Below are 24,983 nucleotides of genomic sequence, written 5' to 3'. Positions count from 1 at the left end.
GCCTAAAATTTAAAGTCATCTTTTGTCTGTTGCTTCAAGTTAAATTCTTTAAAAGCTAACGTCCATGTGATTTTAAAACATCTTTTTGTAAAGGTATAAATGCTTTTTTTAGTCATGTTAATTATTGCTTCATCGCGTTATTATACTAGAACTAAAATTTGCCTTCTCTTTTAGATCTAATGAAATATTCAAAATGCGATATTTTCTTATCAAGTTTTATAATATAATTAACCTAAGTTTGGCCGGTTGACCGTAGTTAACGACTCTTAAAGGATGCTTAACCCCTTCCCTTTAGGATAACTAAGAATCCTTACCTAGAATCATTAAGTTAAGTAGACCATTAATCGGAGTTAATTTTTTAGCATTTACTTAGTTAAAATAGGTGTCCTAATTCACCGTTAAAATAATTAGGTGGCGACTCCTTAAATTAAATAATCAGGAATCACCAATATGTTGTACTCCGCTTTTGACCCGGTTAAAATGGGGTATAACAAAGGGTTCCATGGCCTCTTCGAGCTTACTTTAATTTACTTATGACACAAACGACGCGAAATTTTTTCGAAGTGTAACAGCCACCACCCCTCTTCTTCATCTTTCTTCATCTTTCTCTTCTCCTCCACGGCCCCCCTCATTGCCGCCCTCCACCTCCACGTCACCCACTCCCTCTTCTCCTCCACCTTAACGCCACCCCCGCCCTGACGCCCCACACCCTTCTTCTTCATTTCAAATTCACAAACAAAAAAATTAAAGTATAACCCATTTCTTCTTCTCCAAAAACCACCCAATGATTTCTCCAACAAACCAAAGCAACAAACCTCCATTGGTATACTTGTGAAATTTCCCACATAAAATTAATAAGGCATAGCAGCAGTCAGTGGCGGAGCCAGAATTCCGCCGAAGGGGTTCAAAATATAAAAAAGTAAACATACGAAGAAGCCTATGGGGATTTTAACGTCTACTATATATACATAAAAAATAATTTTAATCTTATAAAAACATTGTTTTTTTCCGCCGAGAGGGTTCGGATGAACACCCTCGGCATAGTGTGGCTCCGCCACTGGCAGCAACAGTAGTAATTGAGGTGGCAGTAAGGGAGTAGCAGTAGCAGCAAAAGTAATAGTAAAATTAATACTCCCTCCGTTCAAATTCATTTGTCCACTAATGCAAAAAGATTCCATCTTTTTTGCTCAATACCATATTCTGGCGACTACTTGAAGTGAAATTGGTGGTGGATTGGTGGTTCCGGTGAGATGAGGTGGCGGTGATGAAGAAGATATAATTATTGGAGGATTTTAATGGTTAATTAGGGATTAATTAGTGTAAATATAATTAATAAAAAGAAATTCAAATGAATAAAGAAAAGGAAATGAATATAAAATTAAAATTTAAGAAATTTCCAAGGTGGCGCTGGCGTGGCGAGAGTGTGTGTTACACTTCCCATTATGCAATTGGTCATCAGTTTTCAGGGGGTAAATAATATCACTTTTCATATATTAGGTGTGTAATAGATCACTAGTAAAGTTTAAGTGTGATATCGACATTTGAGATATAGTTTAGGAGTCAATCTATATCTTTTGCCTTAAAAAATCTGAATCAATCCGATTCATGTACACCCCTAGGCCCTAACATTGATTATCTACTACAGCTAAAATTCCTGTGAAGTCCACAGGCCTGGTACTTTTAGGAGTTATGACTGACCAAAATTATCGGTTGTCAGCTGCCATTGAAATTAATGGTATCAATATTTGCTTTTATCTTACTTAATATAATTGAAAAAACTTTTCTTTTCAATTAAAATTTAAAACAAGGAAACACAAAAATAAGAACATAAAAAGACAAGCGTTTGGCTAAACTCAAAGTAAGGTCTCATTTCTGTTATTTTTATTAAGATTAAGACGCTTGAATCTGAAATATGAATACAGGTCTGAATATTAAGATATGCATTAAGATTTAGATGTATGTCTGAATCAGAATATACATCTGCATATGAAGATAATGTAGTAAGATCTGAAAAACTAAATTAAGATTGTTTTTCAACATTATGCATTAAGATTTAGATGTATGTCTGAATCTGAATATACATATGCATATGAAGATAATGTAGTAAGATCTGAAAAACTAAATTAAGATTGTTTTTCAACATTCGGATGTATTAAATTTGTCTTTCTTTAAAAAATAATAAAATACAAAATTAATCTAATACTATATCAATAAAATATTTGAAATAGTTATATGATGGTAGTGGTGGTGATGGCTAGCGGTAGTGTCGATTAAGGATGGTGTTGGCTAATGCTGATGTTGCGGTTAGTAGTCAGTGGGAATTGTAGTCGGTAGTAGAAGTTGATGGTAATTGGAGATGGCGGTTGATAGTTGGATGACAGTGATAGCTAATTATGATGGTGAATGGTAATGGTTGTTGACAATATACAATGGTAATTGATGCCACATGATGGTGATTTTCAGTAGTGATAGATAGTTACTACGGTAATGATTGTTGGTGGTGATGATTGTAAACTAGGGTCACAAGCAAGTTGATTAACTCAGAAACAATTAGCCTTTCGATAATGCAAACAACATTATGATATAATGTTAAATAGATAACAAACTACGGAAAAATAATGAAATAACAATAAACAAAGGGAAAGAGAGAGAATTCTTATCGAAGGACTCTTGAGCCAATAAACAACATTGTTAACTGAGAGCCCGTTTGGATTGACTTATAAGTTGCTTATAAGTTGTTTTCAGTTTTTTTGAGTGTTTGACTGACCAGCTTAAAGTCATTTTGTGCAAAAAATAAGCCCAAAAAAATAATTGAACCCGTTTGGCTTAGCTTATCTAAAGCAGCTTATAAGCAAAAAAAAAATAAGTTAGCTTACCCCAACTTATTTTTTTTGACTTATACGATGTTTTCAGCTTATAAACGGCTTATTTTAAGCCCATCCAAACAGGCTCTGAGAGCAGACCCCAATAGACTTAGATGACCCGGTGCTGACTAGACAGTGTTCGCCACGAGTCGATGCATTAGCCAAGTATCTGTCCGTATTTTACCAATACAAAAATCATTTGTCATGTGAAAAATGTTACATTTTTTTAAAGTTTAATTTGTCTGGTCGAAAACAAAAACGGCTATTGTTGTAAGGCAGACAAGTTACGACCTAAATTTTGGACAACTCAAAACACCTTTTATTTGTGTCATGTATTCTCTATTTTCTCCTACTATCTGAATTCTTCCTTTTCTAGTGAAGCCATACAAAAATAATTTGCTTACAATCTTCATGGAGGAATTATTTGCTGAAAATAACTGAATAATGCCAAACTAGGATGAATAGACGTACATATATATAAATAAATTGCAGTCTGTGCGCACCCGAAAGATAGCGACTGTGAATTCCCATGTGATTATTTTTTTTTTTCAGTCGGTTGAGAATTTGGTACCAGTAGTAACTTCTTCAAAGTTCAATATCACACAAAAAAAGTAATACTTCTTGGTGGTAACGGAGCTGGAGTTTAGGAAAATAATAAATTAAATGTTTTCTTTGTAAAAATGTGACTCAATAAATTATATATGATTTCTTTTTACCTATATACTGACTTACACAATATAGTTTTTTTGGAAAAAGAGATTCAATTAAACCCTTACATATCATACGTAGCTTCACCACTGCTAGCCTTCTGTTCAAAAGGAAACATCTGGACATCCATCCTACCCCTGTTCATGTAAAACACGCACAAAGAGAGATTAATATTTGCAGTTTTAAAAAAAGAAAAATTGAATAGGGCGGATATAGTAATTGACATATATTAAAGTTAAATGATCACTCCACTAATATTTTATTATTATTGCATCATTCTTCCAGATTTCTTATTATATCATTACCTAGTTTTTCCTTACCTAATTATTTGGATGTTGCAAATACAAATTATCAGCGTTCCTATGCTAATATGTTACTAATTTTTACTAACTTGCACAAGTTATCATCATAAGTAATTAAAAGAGAAAGAAAGGTTAGAGTCCAAATAATAGAATTCCTAGAAAGATAGTTACTCAAGGTAACTTGTTTCATATTTTTGCTTCGATTTAAAAACAACTATTTTTTTTTTAAAAAAAATCATTATTTAGAAACGTTTAGGTTTTCTCTTAAATTAAATTAACATAGCAAGCCTGGTTCCGGCAACGTAATGAGTCTTTCCTAAATTAAAAGGACAGAGCAAAGCTTCGGGTGGAAGTACGAACCAATTTCATCGAGAAACAACGAGAAAAAAAGATCCAATTCTATTTAATTTAAGGGAAAATGTGCAAATATACCCCTTAACTTTCTGATTTAGAGTAGATATATCCATCGTTAAAAAGTAGTGCATATATACGAATGCCGTTATACAAATAATGCAAACATACCCTTTTTGCTGACAGATTCTTTTAAAATCATTTAGTTTGTTTTTTAATTAGAAAATACCACGTGGCTTTAAAAAAAATTCCACCTAATTTTTTTAGTAGACTTATTTCTTTAAAATCACGTGATAATTTTTTTCCTAGTGGGCGGGTTTGGTCTAAATAAATGGGTAGATTTTTGTTTAAAGCCAAGGAAATATTTTTTTAAAAAAAATGAAAGAGACAACCCCCCCCCCCCCCCCCCCCCCCCCAAAAAAAAAAAAAAAAACTACCTCGTGACTTTACAAAAATAAGTCTACTAAAAGATATTGGGTAGATTTATTTCTTAAAGCCACGTGACATTTTCTTAATTAACAGATAAGCTAATTTTTTCAAAAATTCTGATAACGAAAAGGGTATATTTGCACAATTTGTGTAACGGCAAGGGTATAGATGCGCTATTTTTTTAATGAAAGATATGTATGCTCTAAATCACGAAGTTGGAAGGTATATTTACACTTTTGGCCTTAATTTAATAACAACAACCCAATTTCTTTTATTACTTCACGAAAATTTCGATTTATAACCACAATTAGCAGTTGGCATTTTCTTTAGATAGTGATTACCCCTCCGGTCCATTGTATTTTTATTGTACACATCCCTTAATAAATTATTAATATAAGGAATTTTTAAGTATTATATCCTTATTTACATCATTAATAAGTAGTACATGTTGAAAATAAGGCTGGACTAATCCAAATAATCATAACATTATGTGTGTACTCCTAAAATTTAAAAATAAATAATAATAAGAATATTAAAAATTTATTTAATTATATCTAAAAAATTTAAATAGCAACTATTTTAGATCAATTAAAATGTCCACGAGTGAGTACAGAAAAAATCCAAGAGAGAGATTAAGTAGGCGTTTGGCCATGAAAATCAAATATTTTTCACTTTATTTGATATTTTGAAGATGGAGTTGATTTGGTTATAATTTTTGAAAAAAATATTTAGTTATTTGAATGTGTTAAAAATGAAAATAAGTTTTTGGTATTTTTTTAAATCCCCATTTAGAATTTCAAAACGTTGATTTCCAGGTAAATTGAAAATGTTTTCCCAAAAAAGTGAAAAAGAATAGTAAAATATAAGGGGTAGTGCAGAAGAAGAGGAAAGGGGGGGAATCTTGAACAATTGATGGGGAGAAATCCCAGATGTCGCTGACTACTGCACCTTCTTTTCAAATCTGGCGGAGGCTCATCACCGCAGCCTCCCCTCCTATAACTACTCCTTCATCCTTGTCACTACGGGTACACAAATCCTCTCTTCCTAACAGAGCTGCTGCTTCTCTCCGTTGCTGCTATTCTTCAAGTACAAGTACAAGAAGAATGGGTGATCCCATTGCTGATGAACACATGGACGCTGTCCAACGCCGTCTCATGTTTGATGACGAGTCTGTTCTCTTCCCCTCAATTTTCCTTTGAATGTGAAACTGATTTCTGATTTTGGATGTACCGCTTGTTTTTTATCATTTTTGCTTTCGATAAACTACTTTTTCCCAAATTTAGCAAGACCACCGTGCCGTATCTAGGGGCTTTCTAAATTCCTCTTTTTAAATTGAAAGTTAAGATTTTTATTTATTTTCTAGATACAAGACATTGATGTTGTCAGTGAATTACAATTTTTATCATTTTGGATGCAGGAGTTGTTTATCATTTTGTTTTCTCCCTTGTTATATATACTTCTGATTCCATATCAACTACTTTTTCCAAATTTAGCAACACCACCATGCCCTATCCATTGTCATTTCTAAATTCCTCTTTTTAGTTGAAAGTTCAGATATATTTATTTTCTAGATACAAGATAGGTCAATATTGCAAATGAATTGCATATTTTTTTAAAAAATAAAAAATCTGTGATCTGAAATGGGCGTTTGGACATAACAATTGTGGAAATTGGAGTTGTGTCTGGACATGAATACAAATTGGAATTGTTTTTGAATGTTGTGCGTAATTTGGAGTCGAAATTGTGGAAACAGCCTTTTGGAATTTTCCGAATTCCGTAAAATTGTAACAATTCTATGTCCGAACAGTTTTTCGGGATAAAATTCCGGAAAAAGTTAAAAATTATCCATGGCCAAACGGGCACTAAGTGTGTTACTTTGGGATATGAAATTCTAGCTAATCTTGAGAAGTTGCTAAATTTACATGCTTTCTAGAACTTTTATTCCTTTGTCTTTCTCCTTTCTGTGAAATGTTTATCTTTCTCTGGATCTATGTACTTAGTGTTGCAACAATTTTCCAGCCCTCTTTGACAAGTTTAACACCTTTTGCACGTCTTGAACTCTTTCAGATGTATTCTGGTGGATGAGAATGACCGTGTTGTTGGTCATGACACCAAGTATAACTGTAAGTTGTGCTGCTTCTTTCTAAATGTGCTCATCTGCGTATATTCTAGTGTATTTTCCTGACTGGCTCTGTAGTTCATTTGATGCTTTAATGTTTCTATGGTTTGATCTTAAAGCAATATTATCTTACCTCAATACTATCAAGGGCGTTTGGTGGTCGAAAATTCTAGAACTGTATTTTAGAGAACGCGTGAAATAGCTATCGATATTTTGTTACCTTTAAGTGTGTGGTCAGTGGGGGAGCCAGGATTTTCAGTAAGGGGTATTAAAATATAAAGGAGTAAACCCATGAAGAAGCCAAGAGGAGTCAGTATATAGTATATATACATAAAAGAGAAACTTTTACCTAGCTATGCAGTGTAATTTTCTGACGAAGGGTGTCAATTGACACCTTGAATACTTGTGGCTCTGCCACTGTATGAGGTTGTTATTCTCGTTCTTCTGTAGGTGATGGTTCCTTTCCGATCAACCAGCTTCATTCTCACTTCAAAAAATAAATAGCAGACACTACTATATGCGTGCCAAATTGCTTATTGTGGGAACCCATCTTTTGTTGATTCTGTATTGTGCCGATATTTTGTGTGACCTTCTCTTAGTTTTGTTTTTGGACAATGTTTTTCTCCATTAATTCTCTTGGTGAATATTTTCTGAATTGATACTGGTGATGCACTTCTTAATTGAGAAGTGTCAAGTATATCTTGGGCCATCTTCTCTTTATAATTTTTCGCTATCTGATAACTAGTAACTTCTTATGGTGACCAAGCTGGAAACTTGCCTTTTTTTTGATAAAAAAAACTTCTGAAGAGTTGTGATCTCAAGAGAGCACAACACTCTTGATTGTAATTAGGATGAGTTTGCTCTGATTCAATATAGAACATTAATTTTGAACTACTCTCGTTATAGTTTTGTTAGATCTATCTTCTTAACTCACATTCTTCTTTCTATCTTTACACCACTGCCATCTGAAAGAAGAAAAACGAAGTAGAGATTTGCTGTTCTTGCTTTCCTCCATCAGGAACATTGGCTACCATCTCCCTGAAAGATGACAAAAACCTTTATGCTTTTTCTCTGGTGGTTACATAGTAAAAGCTGTTTTGTGAAATAAGTAATGCATTTTCTTTAAATAAATCTCCATAGTTCAGTAGTCTGTTCAGAGGGGGGAATTGTTCTATCTTCTTTGTGCTTTGATTAGACTCATCTTCTCTCATTATTACTATCCAGTTACTTTGCAATAACATCCTACACCATAATTGACTGTTGGTGACTTTCTTGGTGAGTATCCATTTACGTGTTCGAATTATATCCGGAAAGTGTCTGTATTTATTTCACTTTTCGGGTACCGTGAGACACAATTTTACCTTTATTAAATGGTTTAATGTCTCTGTGTGACATATGGCTTTGAGCCGTGAAATCAGCCACCAATGCTTGTATCAGGATAGGCTGCCTCCATCATCCCCTTGGGGTGTGGACCTCCCCCGAATTCCGCGTGAACGCGGTATGCTTTGTACAGCAGGATGCCTTTTTTTTTCTTAATGGGTTCAACATCCTGCTTTTATACCCAGGGAAGGCACTCTACCCCTTTCACCCCAGGGAGGCACTTTGGACCTTTCACCCAGGGAAGGACTCTTGTGGCAAAGTAGTTACGTACTGAACCATTTCTTCTTCATGTTAGAAGTGCCCATTTCTTGTTGCTGTTGATTCACTTTGTGTCATTATCATTTCTCGCTAGGGCACTTTTCTTCTTGTTCTTTGTTTCTTTTCCAGCAATTCACTTAATAAAATGGATTAAAAAGCAAAGTGCTTGGAAGTTCATGGATATTTAAATTACTTATTCAAGAGGATGAAAGATGTACGATAACAATGTATTTTATCTTTCCGAAAATCTGTAAGCTTCGCAGTAACTAGCAGTGCCTCTTCTTTTGGATAAGAATCTTGGATGAAGCCCTTATATATGATGATATTGTCCCTCATCTGAATCAAACAATTGATATTTGGCATGTTCTCACGCGATGTGAACTTTTATGTCTTTCATGGTGGAGCTGATCCACAATCTTCTATTTTCTTTCTTTTTGTATATGATCTCTTGATGCATCTGAGACTGCCTTTTCTTTTTGTATATGACCTCTTGATGTCTCTGAGACTGTTTTTTTTTTTTTTTTGTCTTTACACTGATATTTTGTGTTGGCTAGATGCATTTTACAAGAGTGTTATTCTCTGCTTGTCACCAATGGTTGTCTCATGTTATAACCAATAATCCACAATTGCAGGTCATTTAATGGAAAAGATTGAAGCTGAAAATTTGCTGCATAGAGCTTTCAGTGTATTTCTATTTAACTCAAAATATGAATTGCTTCTTCAGGTATGTGGCACTGATAAAATCCAAAGCAGTGTAATGGGTGTGAAATCCTCCTTTTCATTCTTTTCCTTTTAACTTTTGAAAAGTTGATGAGTTAATGTCAAAATGGCTAGTAGAAGCAGACTGCTTAGACTAAAGGGGTGTGTATTGCTTATAGTATTATAAGATAGTATCCCCATATATTGATGTAGCTAGTAAAAGTAATTCACTGAATTTTGCCCTTTGGATTTGACAAATTGAGTTCTGAAATGGCTGGTAAATGCAACTTGTCGAATGGTCTTTCGTTCTGTAGAGTGAAATGGTGGGAGTATCCAATATGATTCCATCTTAATATTTAGATGACCTGTCAAACTAATTGACTAGTATAATAAGTTGTTGAACTGTTTTATGTTAGATGTATCTTAGCCTCCTAGGTCGGATGCATATTTTTAACACTTTGAAGATTAAGTCACTTAATATGTTGTCTTATTCTATGTACAGCAACGATCAGCAGCAAAGGTGACCTTTCCTTTGGTATGGACCAACACTTGCTGCAGCCATCCACTCTACCGAGATTCTGAGCTTATTGAGGAGAACGCTCTTGGTATATTTTCTACTTCGCTGAAAGTTAATTTTTGCCCTGTTTTCGTCTTTACCTCACCCTATATCGTCAACTGCCAGGGGTAAGAAATGCTGCACAAAGGAAGCTTCTTGATGAATTGGGTATTCCAGCTGAAGATGTCCCAGTCGACCAATTCACCCCATTGGGTCGTATACTTTATAAAGCTCCATCTGATGGGAAGTGGGGAGAGCACGAACGTAATAACTCAAATCTTACTTATTTTTATCTTACCGTGTCCTGTTTACTGGTTCAGTTGTTGCCTCAATTTCGATGCTAACAAACAGTTCTCACTTGCTTTTGATCTCCCTCACAGCGTTTAGGGTGTTTTGACGTCAACTGTTTACTTGTGCAATTAACATTGTGCAGATACAGTTATAATTGGTACCTGATCCTTGTCTACTGTTGCAGTTGATTATCTTCTTTTCATGGTCCGTGAAGTTAACATGAAACCAAACCCGGATGAAGTTGCTGAAGTTAAGTACGTGAACAGAGAACAACTGAAAGAGCTTTTGAGGAAAGCAGATGCTGGTGAGGAAGGTCTGAAGCTATCCCCTTGGTTCAGACTTATTGTTGACAACTTCTTGTTCAAGTGGTGGGATCATCTTGAGAAGGGAACTCTCAAGGAAGTCATTGATATGAAAACCATCCACAAATTGACTTAAAAGGAGCTGCGTTTCAATCTGGTTGTACAATCATAGTTTTGTCCCTTCAAACCAATAACTTTGGTTGTGATTTTATGAAGGCATCCTTCTGCATTTATGTTTGTTGTTTTTGGTAGAAGTTGAAAGTAGGTATTTTTTCAACTGAGTGCAACTTTTGTGCCATAGCTGTGCTCTCTATCGAAACTCAATAAAATTATTACTTGTTTGCTGCATGCAATTTGTTGTGGTCTTAAATTACTTCGTACTGTATAATTGAAATTTGTGTCCTTTTTGCTTTTGTGCAAATGTGTTATAGGTAAAAACACATCCTTTGATCCATTATCCGCAAGATAGTTAATTCAATGCGATAGCTTTTTCCAAACGGTTGAAACTAGAAGGGGTGGGGGACGGGAAAATAGGCTGTAGCTGCTGAAGTTTGAGATAAATATTAGGGAGATAAATTTATATTATGCATGCAGCAGATCTCCATGAGAAGTTTCTAGATGTGTGCATATGGTATTAATGTTGTTTGTTTGTACAATTTAAATGTAAATTTTACTTGGCATAGCTTACTATGTTACATATTTATGGAACATAACTATACTTTTTAATAATTAAGTTTAGTAGCTATAATATTATATTTTTATAACTTATAGCTACTCACTTTTCTACCAATTAACTTACCACTTCCACACTCCTATTTTTTAGCTGCACACTTTCTCTCTCTCCCCTTTTCCTAAATATACGTTTCTAACTCCCATCTCCCCTAATTTCGTGCTTTTCAAATCATTTTTTGATTTCTTTCACTTCCTTTTTTTTTTACTCTGTATTAACTGCTCATTAATTTCTCCCTTTTCCTTTTTAATCTAAAATTTTTCGCTCCCTCTCCTAATCTACTTCTGCTCTACATAAACCCTACTCGCCTCCCTCATTGCGGACCTTCCAATTTTGGTGTTGTCGATTCTCTTCTGGTATGGCGTTTTTTGTCTTCTTCATTATTTACTTACATATCCTATTTCATATTAGGGTACTATTGGCTCTATGATGTGAAGGATTATATTGCTATTAATTTGGAAAATTTCTTCTTACAAAATCGATTGATTGCATATTAGAGTATTATGGGTTGCTGCTTAATTTGGGTCTAATTGGTATTTACTCAAATACACAATAAGATTTGTAGTCCATAACTGAATTTGATGATGAGTTACTGTTTAAATTGAGTTTAATTGGTAAACATCAGAAGCATTGGAGTTTAATTGCAAGGCTTTTCCAATTTTGTTTGTTTTGGAGATTCCAGTTTTCAGGACAGGTAGTGGAAAAGGAACTCACGTCCGAAGATTATAGAAATTTTTGGTTCGAACACATAAATTTTTGGTTCGAACACATAAATGCTGGAGATCTGTTGAGGAAGGAGATGTATTTTCACTTCACCAGATATGTGTTTTACTTGCATTTTAAGTATATTTTTATCGTATTTTTCGATGAACTTCAGTTAATTCCCGTTTTTTTAATTCACAAGAGATATATTTTGCATACATTTTAAGTATATTTTTGTCGAATTTTTTATTATTTCAATTAGTTTGTGTTTTGAACTTCAGTTTATTCCTGTTTTTTCAATTCACCAGATCTGTATTTTGCGTACATTTTAAGTATATTTTTGTCGTATTTTTTTATTATTTCAATTAGTTTGTGTTTTTAATTGTGTGTTATATATTTTTCTACCTAATTTGTTCCTTGTAAATTTATGCGATTTTGAATTTGTGTTTACTTTTTATCAAAGTATATTTTGCAGTATATATTCAGTGTATTTGAAGTGTATTTTTACAGCACAGTCACACACTGTTGTGCATTTGACATTGATATATTTGCATTATATTTATAGTATATTTTAAGTATATCTTGAATATGTTGTTATTTATTGTGATTAATTTGTTATTTTTCATGTTTTGTTAATGTAAAGTTTCAGTATATCTTGACACATTCCAGCTGAAATTGATGCAAAGTTTCTCCGTATGAGATACGACGCAAATCGACAAGGCAATCTTGAATGCATTTATTGATAACGAGCAACCATCAATACCTGTCAAGGCTACCGTTGATTATGATGCAATGATTTTAGTAGATGTTCAGGAGTAGATTTGTAGACAGCACAGTTTATGTTTTAAGTTGTTTTTTTTTTCTCCAACTTTTTTTTGATGTATAACGTCACTGTTGCGACATTATTTTTATGAAAATTTTAGAAGAACTTTTATGTATTTTGGTAATGATCCCACTTGTTGTATAGTCTAATCGTAAATTTGAATTCTGTTTTTATTACATTTATATTTTTCTTGTATAGTTACTGCTAAAAAATTACAAAGTGCATTTCAATATCAAGTTTGTATTTCCTACAGGTTTTCACTATATTTTATTGATGAACCAGGAAGAGTTCTATGCATTTTCTCTATATATTCACGGTACACTTGAATTCATTATTGAACCATAAAATCCATTTTTCTGTACAATATACTTCAAAAATTAAAGAACAATTTTAATACTTCTAAAAATACATACAAAATACAAGTGAAATATATTGTAAATATATTCATTACGATTCAAATCTTACGGATCAATTCGAATACACTCAAAAATACAATCATAATACAGATAAAATACAGTGAATCAAAATCCACCCTTAGGGATTAAAGTTTTTTTATGGAGTCAAGTTTTCCCATCTTATTAAAGTTACTAAATAATATTCAATATCAGCTTATTTCACTCAATAACTAATATTTTTTGTAACGAACATTTTGATTTTTAATAATGTAATTTCATTGAATATTTTTAATAACGAACACAAAATCGATGGTCATAGCATCAGGAGACAATCTCAACTTGTCACTATGCAATTCCATTGATGAACAAATCAAGCTTTGCGTGATTTATGGAACATTAAAAAGATATTTTTTTAGTTATATTTTGGGGAAAAATATGAAGAGAGTTTTTGAATTCAAATTTTATGTGAATGATTAGATGTTGAATGAGATATGTGATTAAATATGGAAGAAAATGAGATTTGCGTGATTTATGGAACATTAAAAACAGATTTCTGTTTAGTTTGAAAAAACAAATTCCCCTTAAATAGAGGCATTATTTGCTCAACAGTTCCGTATATTTAGTCTGTATTTTGGCTATATTTATACGACACGTCCAGGACCTAAATATAGGAAAAACCAACTACGAATTGTAAATAATGAATTTATAGTTATAGCTTGTTAGAAGCAGCTAAAAGGTAGCTATTTGTGAAAATTTTACTTTAAATGTAAATTTTACTTGACATAGCTTAACATGAAAATTTTACTTTAAGCAAATTTTATGTGAATGATTAGATGTTGAATGAGATATGTGATTAGATATGGAAGAGAATGAGATTTGCGTGATTTATGGAACATTAAAAATAAATTTCTGTTTAGTTTGAAAAAGATTTTTTCCCCTTAAATAGAGGCATTATTTGCTGAACAGTTCCGTGTATTTAGTCTGTATTTTGGCTATATTTATGCGACGCGTCCAGGACCTAAATATAGGAAAAACCAGCTACGAATTGTAAATAATGAACTTATAGTTATAACTTGTTAGAAGCAGCTAAAAGGTAGCTATTTGTGAAAATTTTACTTGATTGATACTCTGTTTCATTTTCTTCATCTGATTAGTATTCTCTTCACTTGATGCAAATGAGTAGGGGTGTCAAATTTGGCCCAAAAGATGATGGCCCGCTCAATTCCCCCAAAATTTTATGGGTTGGGCTCAAGATATTTTCATATTGGGCTGATTTTAGCCCAACCCAACATAGCCCATTTTAAAGTAATCTCCAGATCTCCAACTTAGCCCAATATTAGCCCAATTCTAGCCCATTTTTAAGATTTACTTAAACTTGGGTTTATTGCTTGAGATTTACTTTATTCTTTTTATGTATACACTTTTCTTGTATCATGTATCTTATAAGTTTGTGGTATGTTTAATATGAAGGGAAATATTTTTCACGAAAAATGTTTTGTCTTGAAAATATTTACCACGAAAAATGTTTTCCTCAAAAATATTTTTCATGAAATTTCGCGAAAAATGTTTTTTCTAGAAAATAGACCCTTCAAAAAAACTGGATCAAGTTGGGCGGGTCATGACCCAACCCATTTTTAACCCATTTCAGCCCAAGTAACTTTTGGGTCAATGTTGGTCCAACCCATTTACTACATCAGCCCATTTTGATTGGGTCAATTTCAGCCCAACCCGCCCATTTGATACCCTACTTGAGATGAGGGTAAAATCTACCTGACATTCTAGAGTGATGTCTGCAAGACCCAATTTCGTTTATGATTTCCTTGTAGAATGTAGGAATTAATGCATTTGAGTTTTTCTAGATAGGAAAGTGTGGAGGTTGAGGATTAGGATAGTAGGTTAGTAGGTAGCCGAGTATTCTCCTTATTAGTAGTATTAGTTAGTAATCGTGTAGATTCTTTTTCTCAAGGTCTACTACTATATTTCTCTTATTTTGCTTTTTCTTGCTATTTTGTTGTCATATTTTTTCTTGATATCATGCTTCTGTTTCCTTTAGTCTTCCTTTGTTCTCTTGAGCCGAGAGTATACCGGAAACAACCTCTCTACCCAAAAGGTAGGGGTAAGATCTGTGTACATCCTACCCTTCTCAGATCTCATTTGTGAGAATACACTGGATATGTTGTTGTTGGTGGTTTCCCTCCCTATCTGTCAGATAATATGTGCAGTTACGTGAGCAAAACTTTGATATCTTTTGTTGACGTAAATATGGAGTAGTATGATCTTTCGTTTCAGTGATCATTGGGTTCGTAATGTGAATCAAGTTTAGCCAGCTCAATAATTTTTTGATTAAACCTGTTTCTAGATCTTTCTTCAAGTGTAACTGAACCAAATATGAAATGTTTTTGTAGAACTTCGACTAATCTAACTGGAGATGAGCACCGTCGAATATGCAATTTGTATATTGATATATCAACCTATTTCTTTGTGCATCACGGCAAGGGGGTGACTTGGGCCGTGATACTATCATACAAGCTTTCAGTAGCTCTCTACACAAGCATATTTAAGTGCGAATATAGGTCAAGGACTAAAAAATCCAAGGGGTTGACCCTAGTACGACTATGCCTCAATCTCAAACGTATAACGCTCAAATATGAACTCCTAATATTCAGTTCATAGAATGATCAGCGACAAATAGACCATATACAGTATCTCAATCACGGGAATATGTCACTTTGTGATTGTCAAACCAGCTATGTTGTATGGCGTGGTGTTGGCCGGTCAAGAACTCACATGTCCAAAAGATGAAAGTAGCGAAAAATGAGAATGTTGAAATGGATATGTGGAAATACTAGGAGAGATAGGGTTAGGAACGAAGATATTCAGGACAAGGTGGGAGTGCCCTCCGTGGTGGGCAAGATGAGGAACGCGAGGCTGAGATGGTTCGGGCATATAAAGAGGAGATACACGAATGCCCCAATGAGGTGGGAGATGTTGACTATGGTGGGTACGAAGAGAAGTAGAGGCAGACTGAAGAAGTATTGGGTAAAGGTGATTAGACGGGAGACGACATACCTGCAGCTTACCGAGGACGTGATCCTAGATAGGAGAATATGGAGGTCGAGGATTAAGGTGTGCGCTATATATTTTCCCTTATCAGTATTGTGATTATTAATCCCCTACTATCTTCTTCTTCGATTTTATTATTACTTGTTACTTTTGCTTTGGTTACTGTATTATTTGTTGTTGCTACTACTCTCTTCTCCTTTCTTTTAGCATCGCTTCTTCACTATTGTATTTCATTTCCATCTTAATTTTGATATGCTTTACTTAAGTTGAGGGTCTATCGAAAACAACATCTCTATCTTCACAAGGTAGAGGGATAAGGCACGTACACACCACCCTCCCCATACCCTACTTGTGGGTTTACACTAAGAGGGTGTTTGGATAGGCTTATTCTAAGTGCTTCTAGGCTTTTAAACCTTTTTTTGGTGTTTGAGAAAGATAAAAAATGTTTTTAAGCACTTATTTATATGCTAAAAAGTACAAAATAAGATAAAAGACAAAAGTTGGGAATATGATTTTTAGCTTATAAGCTATTTTTAAAAAGTCAATCCAAAGACCCTCAAGGTATGGTGCTGGTGATGTGTCACTTTGGATGAAAACTAAGAATATTGAAGGCCAAAGTCATAGATGGACCCCTGAACTTGTCCTGATTTTCCATTTAGACCCCCCAACTAAAACGTTGACCATCCGAACATAAGATAAACTGTGTCATTTGAACCCCTCGTGCCAGCTGGGCACACGCATAAAGCTCACTGCTTTAAATAGAGCGTGAGAGACCAATTTTTTTTTATTTTATTTTAATTTTTAAAAATTAATTTTAACAAAAACTCTATTTAAAAAATTAAAAAACCCAACCCATCTTCTCCGATAGCCCACTTCACCGCCGCCACTGCCTCCTCCGCCGCTTTCTTTTTTAAAAAACTTTTAATCATTAAAAATTAATTTTAACAAAAACTCTATTTAAATAATTAAAAAACCCAACCCATCCTCTCCGATAGCCCACTTCACCGCCGCTGCTCCATTTCAAAATCTGTTTAAATAAATCTCCGTGGAAAAACAACACCATTATTTTAATTATTTAAATAGATTTTGAAGCGCCGGCGGCGGCGGGAGCAGCAGCAGCAGTGGCGGTGATGAAGTGGGCTATCGGAGAGGATGGGTTGGGTTTTTCAATTATTTAAATAGAGTTTTTATTAAAATTAATTTTTTTTGTTGACATAGCTTATTTTTTTTTATAACAGGTAACATGACGTGGCTTATTTTTATTGGTCTATTTTTCCATGTCATAGCAAGTGAGCTTCACGTGTGTGCCCAGCTGGCACGAGAGGTTCAAATGACACAGTTTATCTTATGTTTAGGGGTTCAGATGGTCAACATTTCAGTTTGGGGGTCTAAATGGAAAATCAGAACAAAGTCAGGGGTCCATTTATAACTTTGGCCAATATTGAACTATATCGTATTCTAGATGTTAGTATCAACAATAATAATTACTATGTCTCAATCCTAGATATTTAGTTCAAGCATCATCAGCAAGTAGACTACAGACAACTGATCTGTCATGGGACGCATTACTTTTGGCTGAAATCAAAACTCTCCTGGAATATTTAATATCATATCTAGCTGTTAGTACAAGCAATACTATGCCTCGTGAGGATTTTAGGTCGTAGCATGATCAGCAGATGGACTACAGGCAACAGATCCTGGAGTCACAGGAACATGTTGATGAAATGGTGACCCTGGAGGAGCCACCAAACCAAGCGCTTGCATTACCTTCATTCGACGTCCGCTTGGTGTATATTCTCCTGCTGAAGCTATTGCCTGAATGGAATGCCAACAGTAACAGAGTTACATAATAATATTGCAAACTACATGAAGATCAAGTATAGTGATCGCACGTAGTCATGATTCCAAGCCACTAATGACATGAATTGTTCAATTCCTCTACTTCTCATTGTCTAAGAGGTCATTCGATTTTGTTAAAAGCATAAAGAAAAAACTAAGTAGGACGTAGCAGAAAAGTAAAACCAATATACTTTCTGTATCATGTGACGGGAAAAAAGGACATCAATAAGCATATCAATATATCATAGTGGTAACACATCACAAATGGAAAAACTGGAAAAGACAAGATTTATGAGCAAGTTGCTGGAAAGACTAACTTCTGTACTCAAATTCGTCCATACGCCTGCTCTGTTCCTTAAAATCAAATTCCTCATTTTTCTTTCATACTGAGCATTTGTTTTTGCCCCTTCCTGTTATCCACTTGTGGAAGCTTCTATTAGAATAGTAGGCACAACTTGCAGATCATGAATGAAAATGTTCAGACACATGATCAAATAACCTTCGGAGGCAGAAGTTGGGTGAGTTTTGAGTTGTTTTCTTTTTGATAAAAAAAATGTTTAACTTGACTTGGGAACTATGATAAGAGCAGGTCACAATGAGCAGCTCCTTCCCTTGCACTTTAATTACCTTCTTATAAGAAAATATTACCTTCTTAGCACTTCTGCTATTTTTCATTCAAAAGAGTCCATTTCTGGAGTTTAGGCAAGAATATTCCGGAGTTTAGGCAAGAATTTTAGCCTTCAAAATCCCAATATACCAAAATATGTTACTACATGTTTTCTCAAGGTTCCTTTTCAAAGAAACGAGAGAAACACATTTTTACTGGAACTTGAACTAAACATTAATATTTAAGGTTCCAAATAATGATGAAACTTACAGAAGTTGAGGGTGTCATGTCCTGACTTTTGTTGTTTCCTTTGCCTTGAGATGCACCAGCCCTGAGCATTTCTGCTTAAAAAAAAAAAAAGAAACACTTCTAACAAAAACTTGGGAGAGGGAAGGACAAAAGAATATCTTCAAAATCAATATCAGTGATAACTGAAAATCTTTAAGGCACCATGGTAGACCTACTTGTTGACTCCAACAACATACCCAATGAAATCCAGAAGGTGGATCTGGGCAGGGTAGAGTGTACGCAAACCTTACCCCTACCTTGGGAGGTAGAAAGGTTGTGTCCGGTAGACCTTTGGCATAAGGACAAGCAATTCAAAGCAGGATGTAAAAAGAAGTAACGAATAAACCATGACAGCATACTATAAAAGCATGATAGAGGCATAGAGCAGTAAACCAGAAAAAAGAGCAATGAGACTTAGTTACTATTAAGTAGAGGAAGTAAAGGGTTCATAGAGGCCATAATAATTACTTGTGTTATGTTTGTCAGCTCGTGTTTCATTGAGTTTTAGTTAAATTATATGCTTTATGTTGCCAAAATTAATTGTACTATATGATGCGAAGTGAGAAATACTTGGTTTGACGTGTTGGGATGTTAAAATATGTGTCTGAAGAGGTTGGGACTGAAATAAAGGTATTTGACAATTAATGGGAACTCTAGGAAGAAGAAAAGCTGCGAGGTAACACAAGAAGGAACAGACTTAGACAAGTGAAACAAGTCTTAACTTCAAAGTTTGCAACTCTGAGTAGAGGAACAATTTGTCCATCACTTCTAAAGGAAAGTTGTAGCCCTTAAAGCTAGTTTTGCATGACTTGAAAAGTTTGCCATTTGAATTTTTTCTGCACAAAGATATGACGATTCTTCCAAAGGTGCATACTCCATAAGGGGTTTGACATCTGGCACCAAAGGCTTCCTCAGCCAAGGAAGATACCCTAGAAGCTTGACACCAAGCTTCTAAGAGATGTGGTGTATTTAAACCCTTCCAATGAGTCCCAAATCCCCCATTTCATTTCCCTACTCTCCAAAGCTTCCACACAACTCCCCAAACAAGGTAATATTATCAACAATTAATGTTATTTTATGCTTAGTAACACTAATTCTAACCCTTATATTCATAGAATTTGTCTAGATTTCAGTTTCCTAGAGGAAGATTCTTTACTTTAAGACTTAAATTTATTCCTTGTATAGGTATTGAAGGAGTTTGATCCATGGCTCACCTCGCTCCAATGAGCATTTGAGACATGAAATATTGTACGTTATTTAGCTCATCAGATCTAGCGCCTCCAAATGTAGAAGGAGAGCAAATTTAAACCATTTTCATTACATTAGGGATTTTTTCTTTTTTGACCCTTTCTGATAATAATATTAGGGCCAAATACATGTTATTTAGCTCATCAGATCTAGTGCCTCCAAATGTAGAAGGAGAGCAAATTTAAACCATTTTCAATACGATAGGGATTTTTTTTTTTTTGACCCTTTCTGATAATAATATTAGGGCTAAATACATCAACATCTCCTTTGCTTTCTCACAATTCAAAGGTCCTTCCCTCTCTTTTAAAAGGTACACATATTTCTCCTCTCTCTACTATTCGCTATTGTAGGGGAAGTTATGTAATATTTAAACGCAGATGGGAAATCTTTGAATAACTCAAAGCGATTAAGACAAAGTACTATCTGCTGTTGACTTATTTACTAAGGCATCTTTACCACATTTTAAGCAATGCTAAGAATTTGAAGTTGTTATATATCTGGTGGTTTAAGATTTGAAAAGTGGTTTTCTAAGGAAGAGAAGATATGCCAAAGTTTTGATAATAAATCGATCAAGAAATTATATTATCACGGTTTTGTTTCGTGAAATTCGCACTTGGAGAGACAGATTCCAGAGTTAATACAGATATATTTGTAACAGAATCAATATAATATTGAACGCCTATCTATAATATAACAACAACAACAACAACAACATCCCAGTGAAATCCCACATCGTAGGGTCTGGGGAGGGTAGAGTGTACGCAGACCTGACTCCTACCAAGGTAGGACGGCTGTTTCCGAAAGACCCCCGGCTCAATAAAAGCATAAAAAGAAGTCAGATACGGTTAGATAAGGTTAAGAGATTCGGATAAGAGATTTAAAGCGATATGGAAATGAAATAATGCAAGCGACACAGATAAGCCTATCTATAATATAACGAAAAACAAAAAGCTTATCTATAATATTGGAGGCCTATCTATAATATAAACAAAAACAAAAACAAAAACAAAAAGCTTATCTATAATATTGGAGGCCTCATAGGTAGATGATAAGCTCACTCAACAGACCATTATACTCAAAGTCTAAGCTTAGTGGCAATTCAAAGATTCTGCTTTCTACTAGCGCTAGATTGGATGTCATTACAATTAAGTCAAAATAGATGCCAAAATCAAATGAAGCTCATAGCATTAAAAAGATTACCAATTTTCCTGACATATTTAATCATATTTTAAAGCTGCTAACAAAGACTCAATTGTAAGATAAGAAACATAGGTGTTTCAAGTGTGTAAATAAGCAAAGAGAAGTACAAGCTAAAGGGCCTAACCCTTAGATTTTATGTCTTCCATCTTCATTCCACCAGATTTGAGATGAAGGAGATCCTATAACAAAAAACATATCTCAGTAGGACATACTACTCACAAGAATCTAAGTCACATACTTCCTGAGAGATGCAAACTTCAGACATAAAACCTCACCTGCTTTAGAGCTTCACCTAATATTTTAATATGACTGCCATGGTATTTCTCAATTATCTGAAAATCCAACATAAAGTTGTTAAACATATCAGAAGACCCCCATTAGGTTTCACCATTAGAATATACGGCGAGCTCACCTTCTCATATTCCAATTGAGATTTAATAGGATCTACATACAAACTGCAAGTGATTTAAATGGAGCGAAACCTGTAAATAGGAATAACAAAAACAAATACAAAAGAACAAAAGAGTTGGATTTTTCTCACTATGTGTAGCTTCCATACAACCGAACAAGGACTTCACCAGCTACTTGTTTTGGGGGCTTCCTGTTCCCACCTACAGCCTTCTCATCAACAACCTGTTCAAAAAAGGAACAAGTACCCTTTTAAACAATTAAGGAATATTGACATACAAGAAAACAGAAAATTTAAAACTGACTGCCTCATAGAGCAAATAGTATTCCCCAATTCTCTAATACCTGACCAAGCCACGATTGACCGTCGAGCTGGACCCATATCAAATTGCCAAAATCAACCTCCCCGCTTGATTTATTCAATGCAGTTTTCTTCCCAGTTTGCTTTTCAACATAATTTCCGTTTCTTGAACGCGTTTTACTTTTCATTGCGTATCTTCACAAGTTTCACGGTCTGGCTTTGTAATCAAGTATTTGAATGGAGCCTAATTCTTGCATAATTTGAAAATTCCTATACACAAGTTGTATAACAAAAGAACTTAAATTGTTTCATTCTAGATATATATTTTGATTTATGAATGACAAGATCAAGTGCAACACAAGAACATTAACTGGCATGTGTGCAAAAATTGTAGAAGATATATAGGTAAATTTGCATTTGACCTCTTTGTCCCTCATTGACAAAAATATATTTACCAAATATCAGGAAAACCAATTACATTAACAAGACACGTTACAATTTTCTTTGACAAGCTACTTGATGCACTGATAGTTGTACTTCATAAAGACATGTCAATTCGACAATTCATACTATGGACTATTGATTATTCTGATATATCAAAACACCAAGTGTCTTTTATTTAGATACTTTTGGAATCTATAACCTGTAGGCCTTCTTTTTGTAACTTTAAAAGACAAACAAGTTCATAAATGTATGCAAGCTACTAAACCCAAAAGTTGGTCAGTTGATTGGGTACCACTCAATCCTGTCTGAGGTTATTGAATAGAAAAAGTTGCCATTGGACAACAACAACAATATATCTAGTGTAATCCCACGAGTGGGGTCTGGAGAGGGTAGAGTGTACTTACCCCTACCTTAGGAGGTAGAGAGGTTGTTCCCGATGGACCCTCGGCTCAAGGAAAAACAACTCAAAGCAGTTTGAAAATTGCCATAGGCCCAAAAAAGAGAAATACATTCAAGCGGAAGAAACTCTACCTAACGCCATTGCAAAGCTGAAATTTGTAGCTCACCAGGCTTTTGAGTTACATTAACAGACTAACAAACAAAGAGATATACGAGAATCTGAAAAGTTTGCTGAATGGAAGGACTTAATCAACAAACAAAAGCAGAATAAGGTATATTCTAATTGTTACTCTTTTCCAAATAAGCAACTCAATGTCCCTAAATGTTCATGTCTTTGAGTTAGTATTGCCACCACATCCTTCTTCTCAGGTATAAAGAATCAAGAAATGAAGCATAGAGGCGAATGAGAAAATATTCTGCCCCTAGAAGGTGTGTTTGGTATGGAGGAAAACATTTTCTCTAGGAAAACAAGTGCCTTAAAAATGAGAAAAATGATTTCCCTAATAAAAGTAGGGAAAACAAGTTCTATAATGGTATTGATTGTCCCGCCCTCCAATGCCCCAACCCCCACCCTTTGAGCTCCCCCCGGCGAAAACAAAATGCATTAAGTGGAAATTGATCCCTTGTCTTCTAGTTACCACCGGATAATATTATACTAATTTTAGAAAATATATATACATAAAATACCTAGTCTTACAAAGACCGTAACCCCCCGGGACCCCCACTCACCACTCTATTCACCCCATAGTGTTTTGCTAGATTACATAACATATTTTTTGCATAATTATCAAACACTAGAAAACAAGTAAGAAAAATCCACTTATTCTTCAAGAAAACATTTTCCTTCATACCAAACGCACCCAAAATTTCCAAAAATCAACAAGCATCGGATAAAATCTTTAAGGTAAAGCTCAACAAAAGAGAGAGAGAGAGAGAGAGAGAGAGAGAGAGAGAGAGAGAGAACAATAGCAGCCAACAAGCTCAAACATATATCAGCTAAAACACCCACCACAAAATGTAGCCATTCTTTCTCTGAATTAACCAGATAACATGGAAATACTACTACTAAAGCAAAATGTACTAAAACACCCAGCCAAAAAATAAAGCCTTGTCTGTAGAAATCAAGAATCAAGAATAAGAAGAAAAATACTAGTAACAGGTTATAGCACCCACCATGAAGTAAAGCCTCTTCTCTGAGCGGAAAAAAGATTACCTCGGTATCTGCATCAGTTAATGCCCTTTTTCAGTTCCATCTTAAATATACTCTAATAAAGAAAGGAAAAACAAATTTTGAACCTTTTACTCACAATACTTGTCTAACTTGGCGCTCGTTCGAAGACAATAAATAAAATGATAATTTTATTATATTATTTTAATTATGATTAATTTTATATTTTAAATGATTGAAGGTATAAATAGAATATAAATTTAATACTGCATATTCATCTTATTCTATTAAATTTGAATTTATTTTATCCTACCTCTCAAATGAAATAAATTAGTCGACTATAATTTCAGAACTATAATTTCAATATAATTTAGTCTGCACCAAACAACGTGTAAGGACACTAGCTAAGCCAAAAAAAAATTAAAAAAAAGAAGAAGAAGAAGAAGCAAATCATAGGGAATGAGTTGAAATAATTAAAGCATTCATAATAATGGGTAAAATGAGTATAAAATAATAGTAAATTATCTCTTGCTTTTTCAAACTGCACAAGTAAAAGTGGACATCTATCTTTAGTAGTGAAAAAAACTCAAAAATGTGATCAAACTATCATAAATGGCTCATCTATGTCACTCGCTAATAGTTGGGTTCATTTATGTCATCGTCGTGACACATTTGATTCATTCGTGCCACTAACCTCTAACGGAGCTCTAGTATTACAAGATTTGTCACATGGCATTATCTAAACCCTTGATTACTTATCAATTCCCGCACCTTTTTACGAGTGTCATATGTGAGCTATTTTGTTAAATTCAGTGGCATATTTAGTGAACTGACATTTTTGTAAAAAATTTAATAGGCATCTTAATAATAGTAAGAATTTGTTACAGATCTTAATCAGCTAGATCTATTCAGAATCATTGAGTGGTTGTAACATAAAAAACATAACATACTTAATGGTTAAAATTTGAACGATTAAGATTCGACCTAAAAACAAATGGACTTTAATGACTAAGAAATATTCATTAAGTGCAAATAAATAAGCCTTAATGAGTGTGAATAGATATGAAGATTAATATTTTATCCATTTAAAGATTTCTGCAAAAAATTCA

The 24,983-nt window shown here is 34.2% G+C and overlaps 2 protein-coding genes across 6 annotated transcripts; one reads left to right on the top strand and one right to left on the bottom strand.

Moving 5' to 3' along the window:
* The first annotated feature begins 5,529 nt into the window (after positions 1 to 5,529).
* LOC132614333 (isopentenyl-diphosphate Delta-isomerase I-like) lies at positions 5,530 to 10,607 on the top strand. The gene is made up of 6 exons (XM_060328755.1): positions 5,530 to 5,822; positions 6,722 to 6,777; positions 9,044 to 9,135; positions 9,613 to 9,715; positions 9,793 to 9,930; positions 10,142 to 10,607. The coding sequence occupies exons 1-6, from the start codon at positions 5,584 to 5,586 to the stop codon at positions 10,393 to 10,395; spliced, it is 882 nt and encodes a 293-aa protein (XP_060184738.1). The 5' UTR covers positions 5,530 to 5,583; the 3' UTR covers positions 10,396 to 10,607.
* A 6,760-nt stretch (positions 10,608 to 17,367) lies between these two features.
* Positions 17,368 to 24,033, bottom strand: LOC132615013 (uncharacterized). Of its 5 annotated transcripts, none has more exons than XM_060329564.1 (9): positions 23,920 to 24,033; positions 21,908 to 22,133; positions 21,696 to 21,787; positions 21,567 to 21,609; positions 21,430 to 21,486; positions 21,279 to 21,333; positions 18,689 to 18,759; positions 18,129 to 18,221; positions 17,368 to 17,787 (listed from the first exon to the last, which is right to left on the bottom strand). In XM_060329564.1, the coding sequence occupies exons 2-9, from the start codon at positions 22,049 to 22,051 to the stop codon at positions 17,626 to 17,628; spliced, it is 717 nt and encodes a 238-aa protein (XP_060185547.1). In that variant the 5' UTR covers positions 22,052 to 22,133; positions 23,920 to 24,033; the 3' UTR covers positions 17,368 to 17,625. The 5 variants fall into 5 exon arrangements, with proteins under 5 accessions (XP_060185547.1, XP_060185545.1, XP_060185546.1 ...); XM_060329562.1 differs by having other exon boundaries at positions 23,880 to 24,032; XM_060329563.1 differs by lacking the exon at positions 23,920 to 24,033 and adding an exon at positions 23,716 to 23,866.
* Positions 24,034 to 24,983: the final 950 nt, after the last annotated feature.

Source organism: Lycium barbarum, chromosome 10 (genome assembly GCF_019175385.1).
Source record: "Lycium barbarum isolate Lr01 chromosome 10, ASM1917538v2, whole genome shotgun sequence".
Classification (NCBI taxonomy): domain Eukaryota; kingdom Viridiplantae; phylum Streptophyta; class Magnoliopsida; order Solanales; family Solanaceae; genus Lycium; species Lycium barbarum.
This window is presented reverse-complemented; position numbering and strand designations above follow the sequence as displayed.

Bases quoted from the DNA above. Each gene is read 5' to 3' on its own strand.
- LOC132614333 (XM_060328755.1), top strand. From the start codon at position 5,584: ATGTCGCTGACTACTGCACCTTCTTTTCAAATCTGGCGGAGGCTCATC. The intron at 6,778-9,043 runs GTAAGTTGTGCT...CCACAATTGCAG, and splicing joins TCATGACACCAAGTATAACT to GTCATTTAATGGAAAAGATT. The intron at 9,136-9,612 runs GTATGTGGCACT...TTCTATGTACAG, and splicing joins AATATGAATTGCTTCTTCAG to CAACGATCAGCAGCAAAGGT.
- LOC132615013 (XM_060329564.1), bottom strand. From the start codon at position 22,051: ATGAAAAGTAAAACGCGTTCAAGAAACGGAAATTATGTTGAAAAGCAA. The intron at 21,487-21,566 runs GTGAGCTCGCCG...TTGGATTTTCAG, and splicing joins CTCAATTGGAATATGAGAAG to ATAATTGAGAAATACCATGG. The intron at 18,222-18,688 runs GTAAGTTTCATC...AGTGGATAACAG, and splicing joins ACATGACACCCTCAACTTCT to GAAGGGGCAAAAACAAATGC.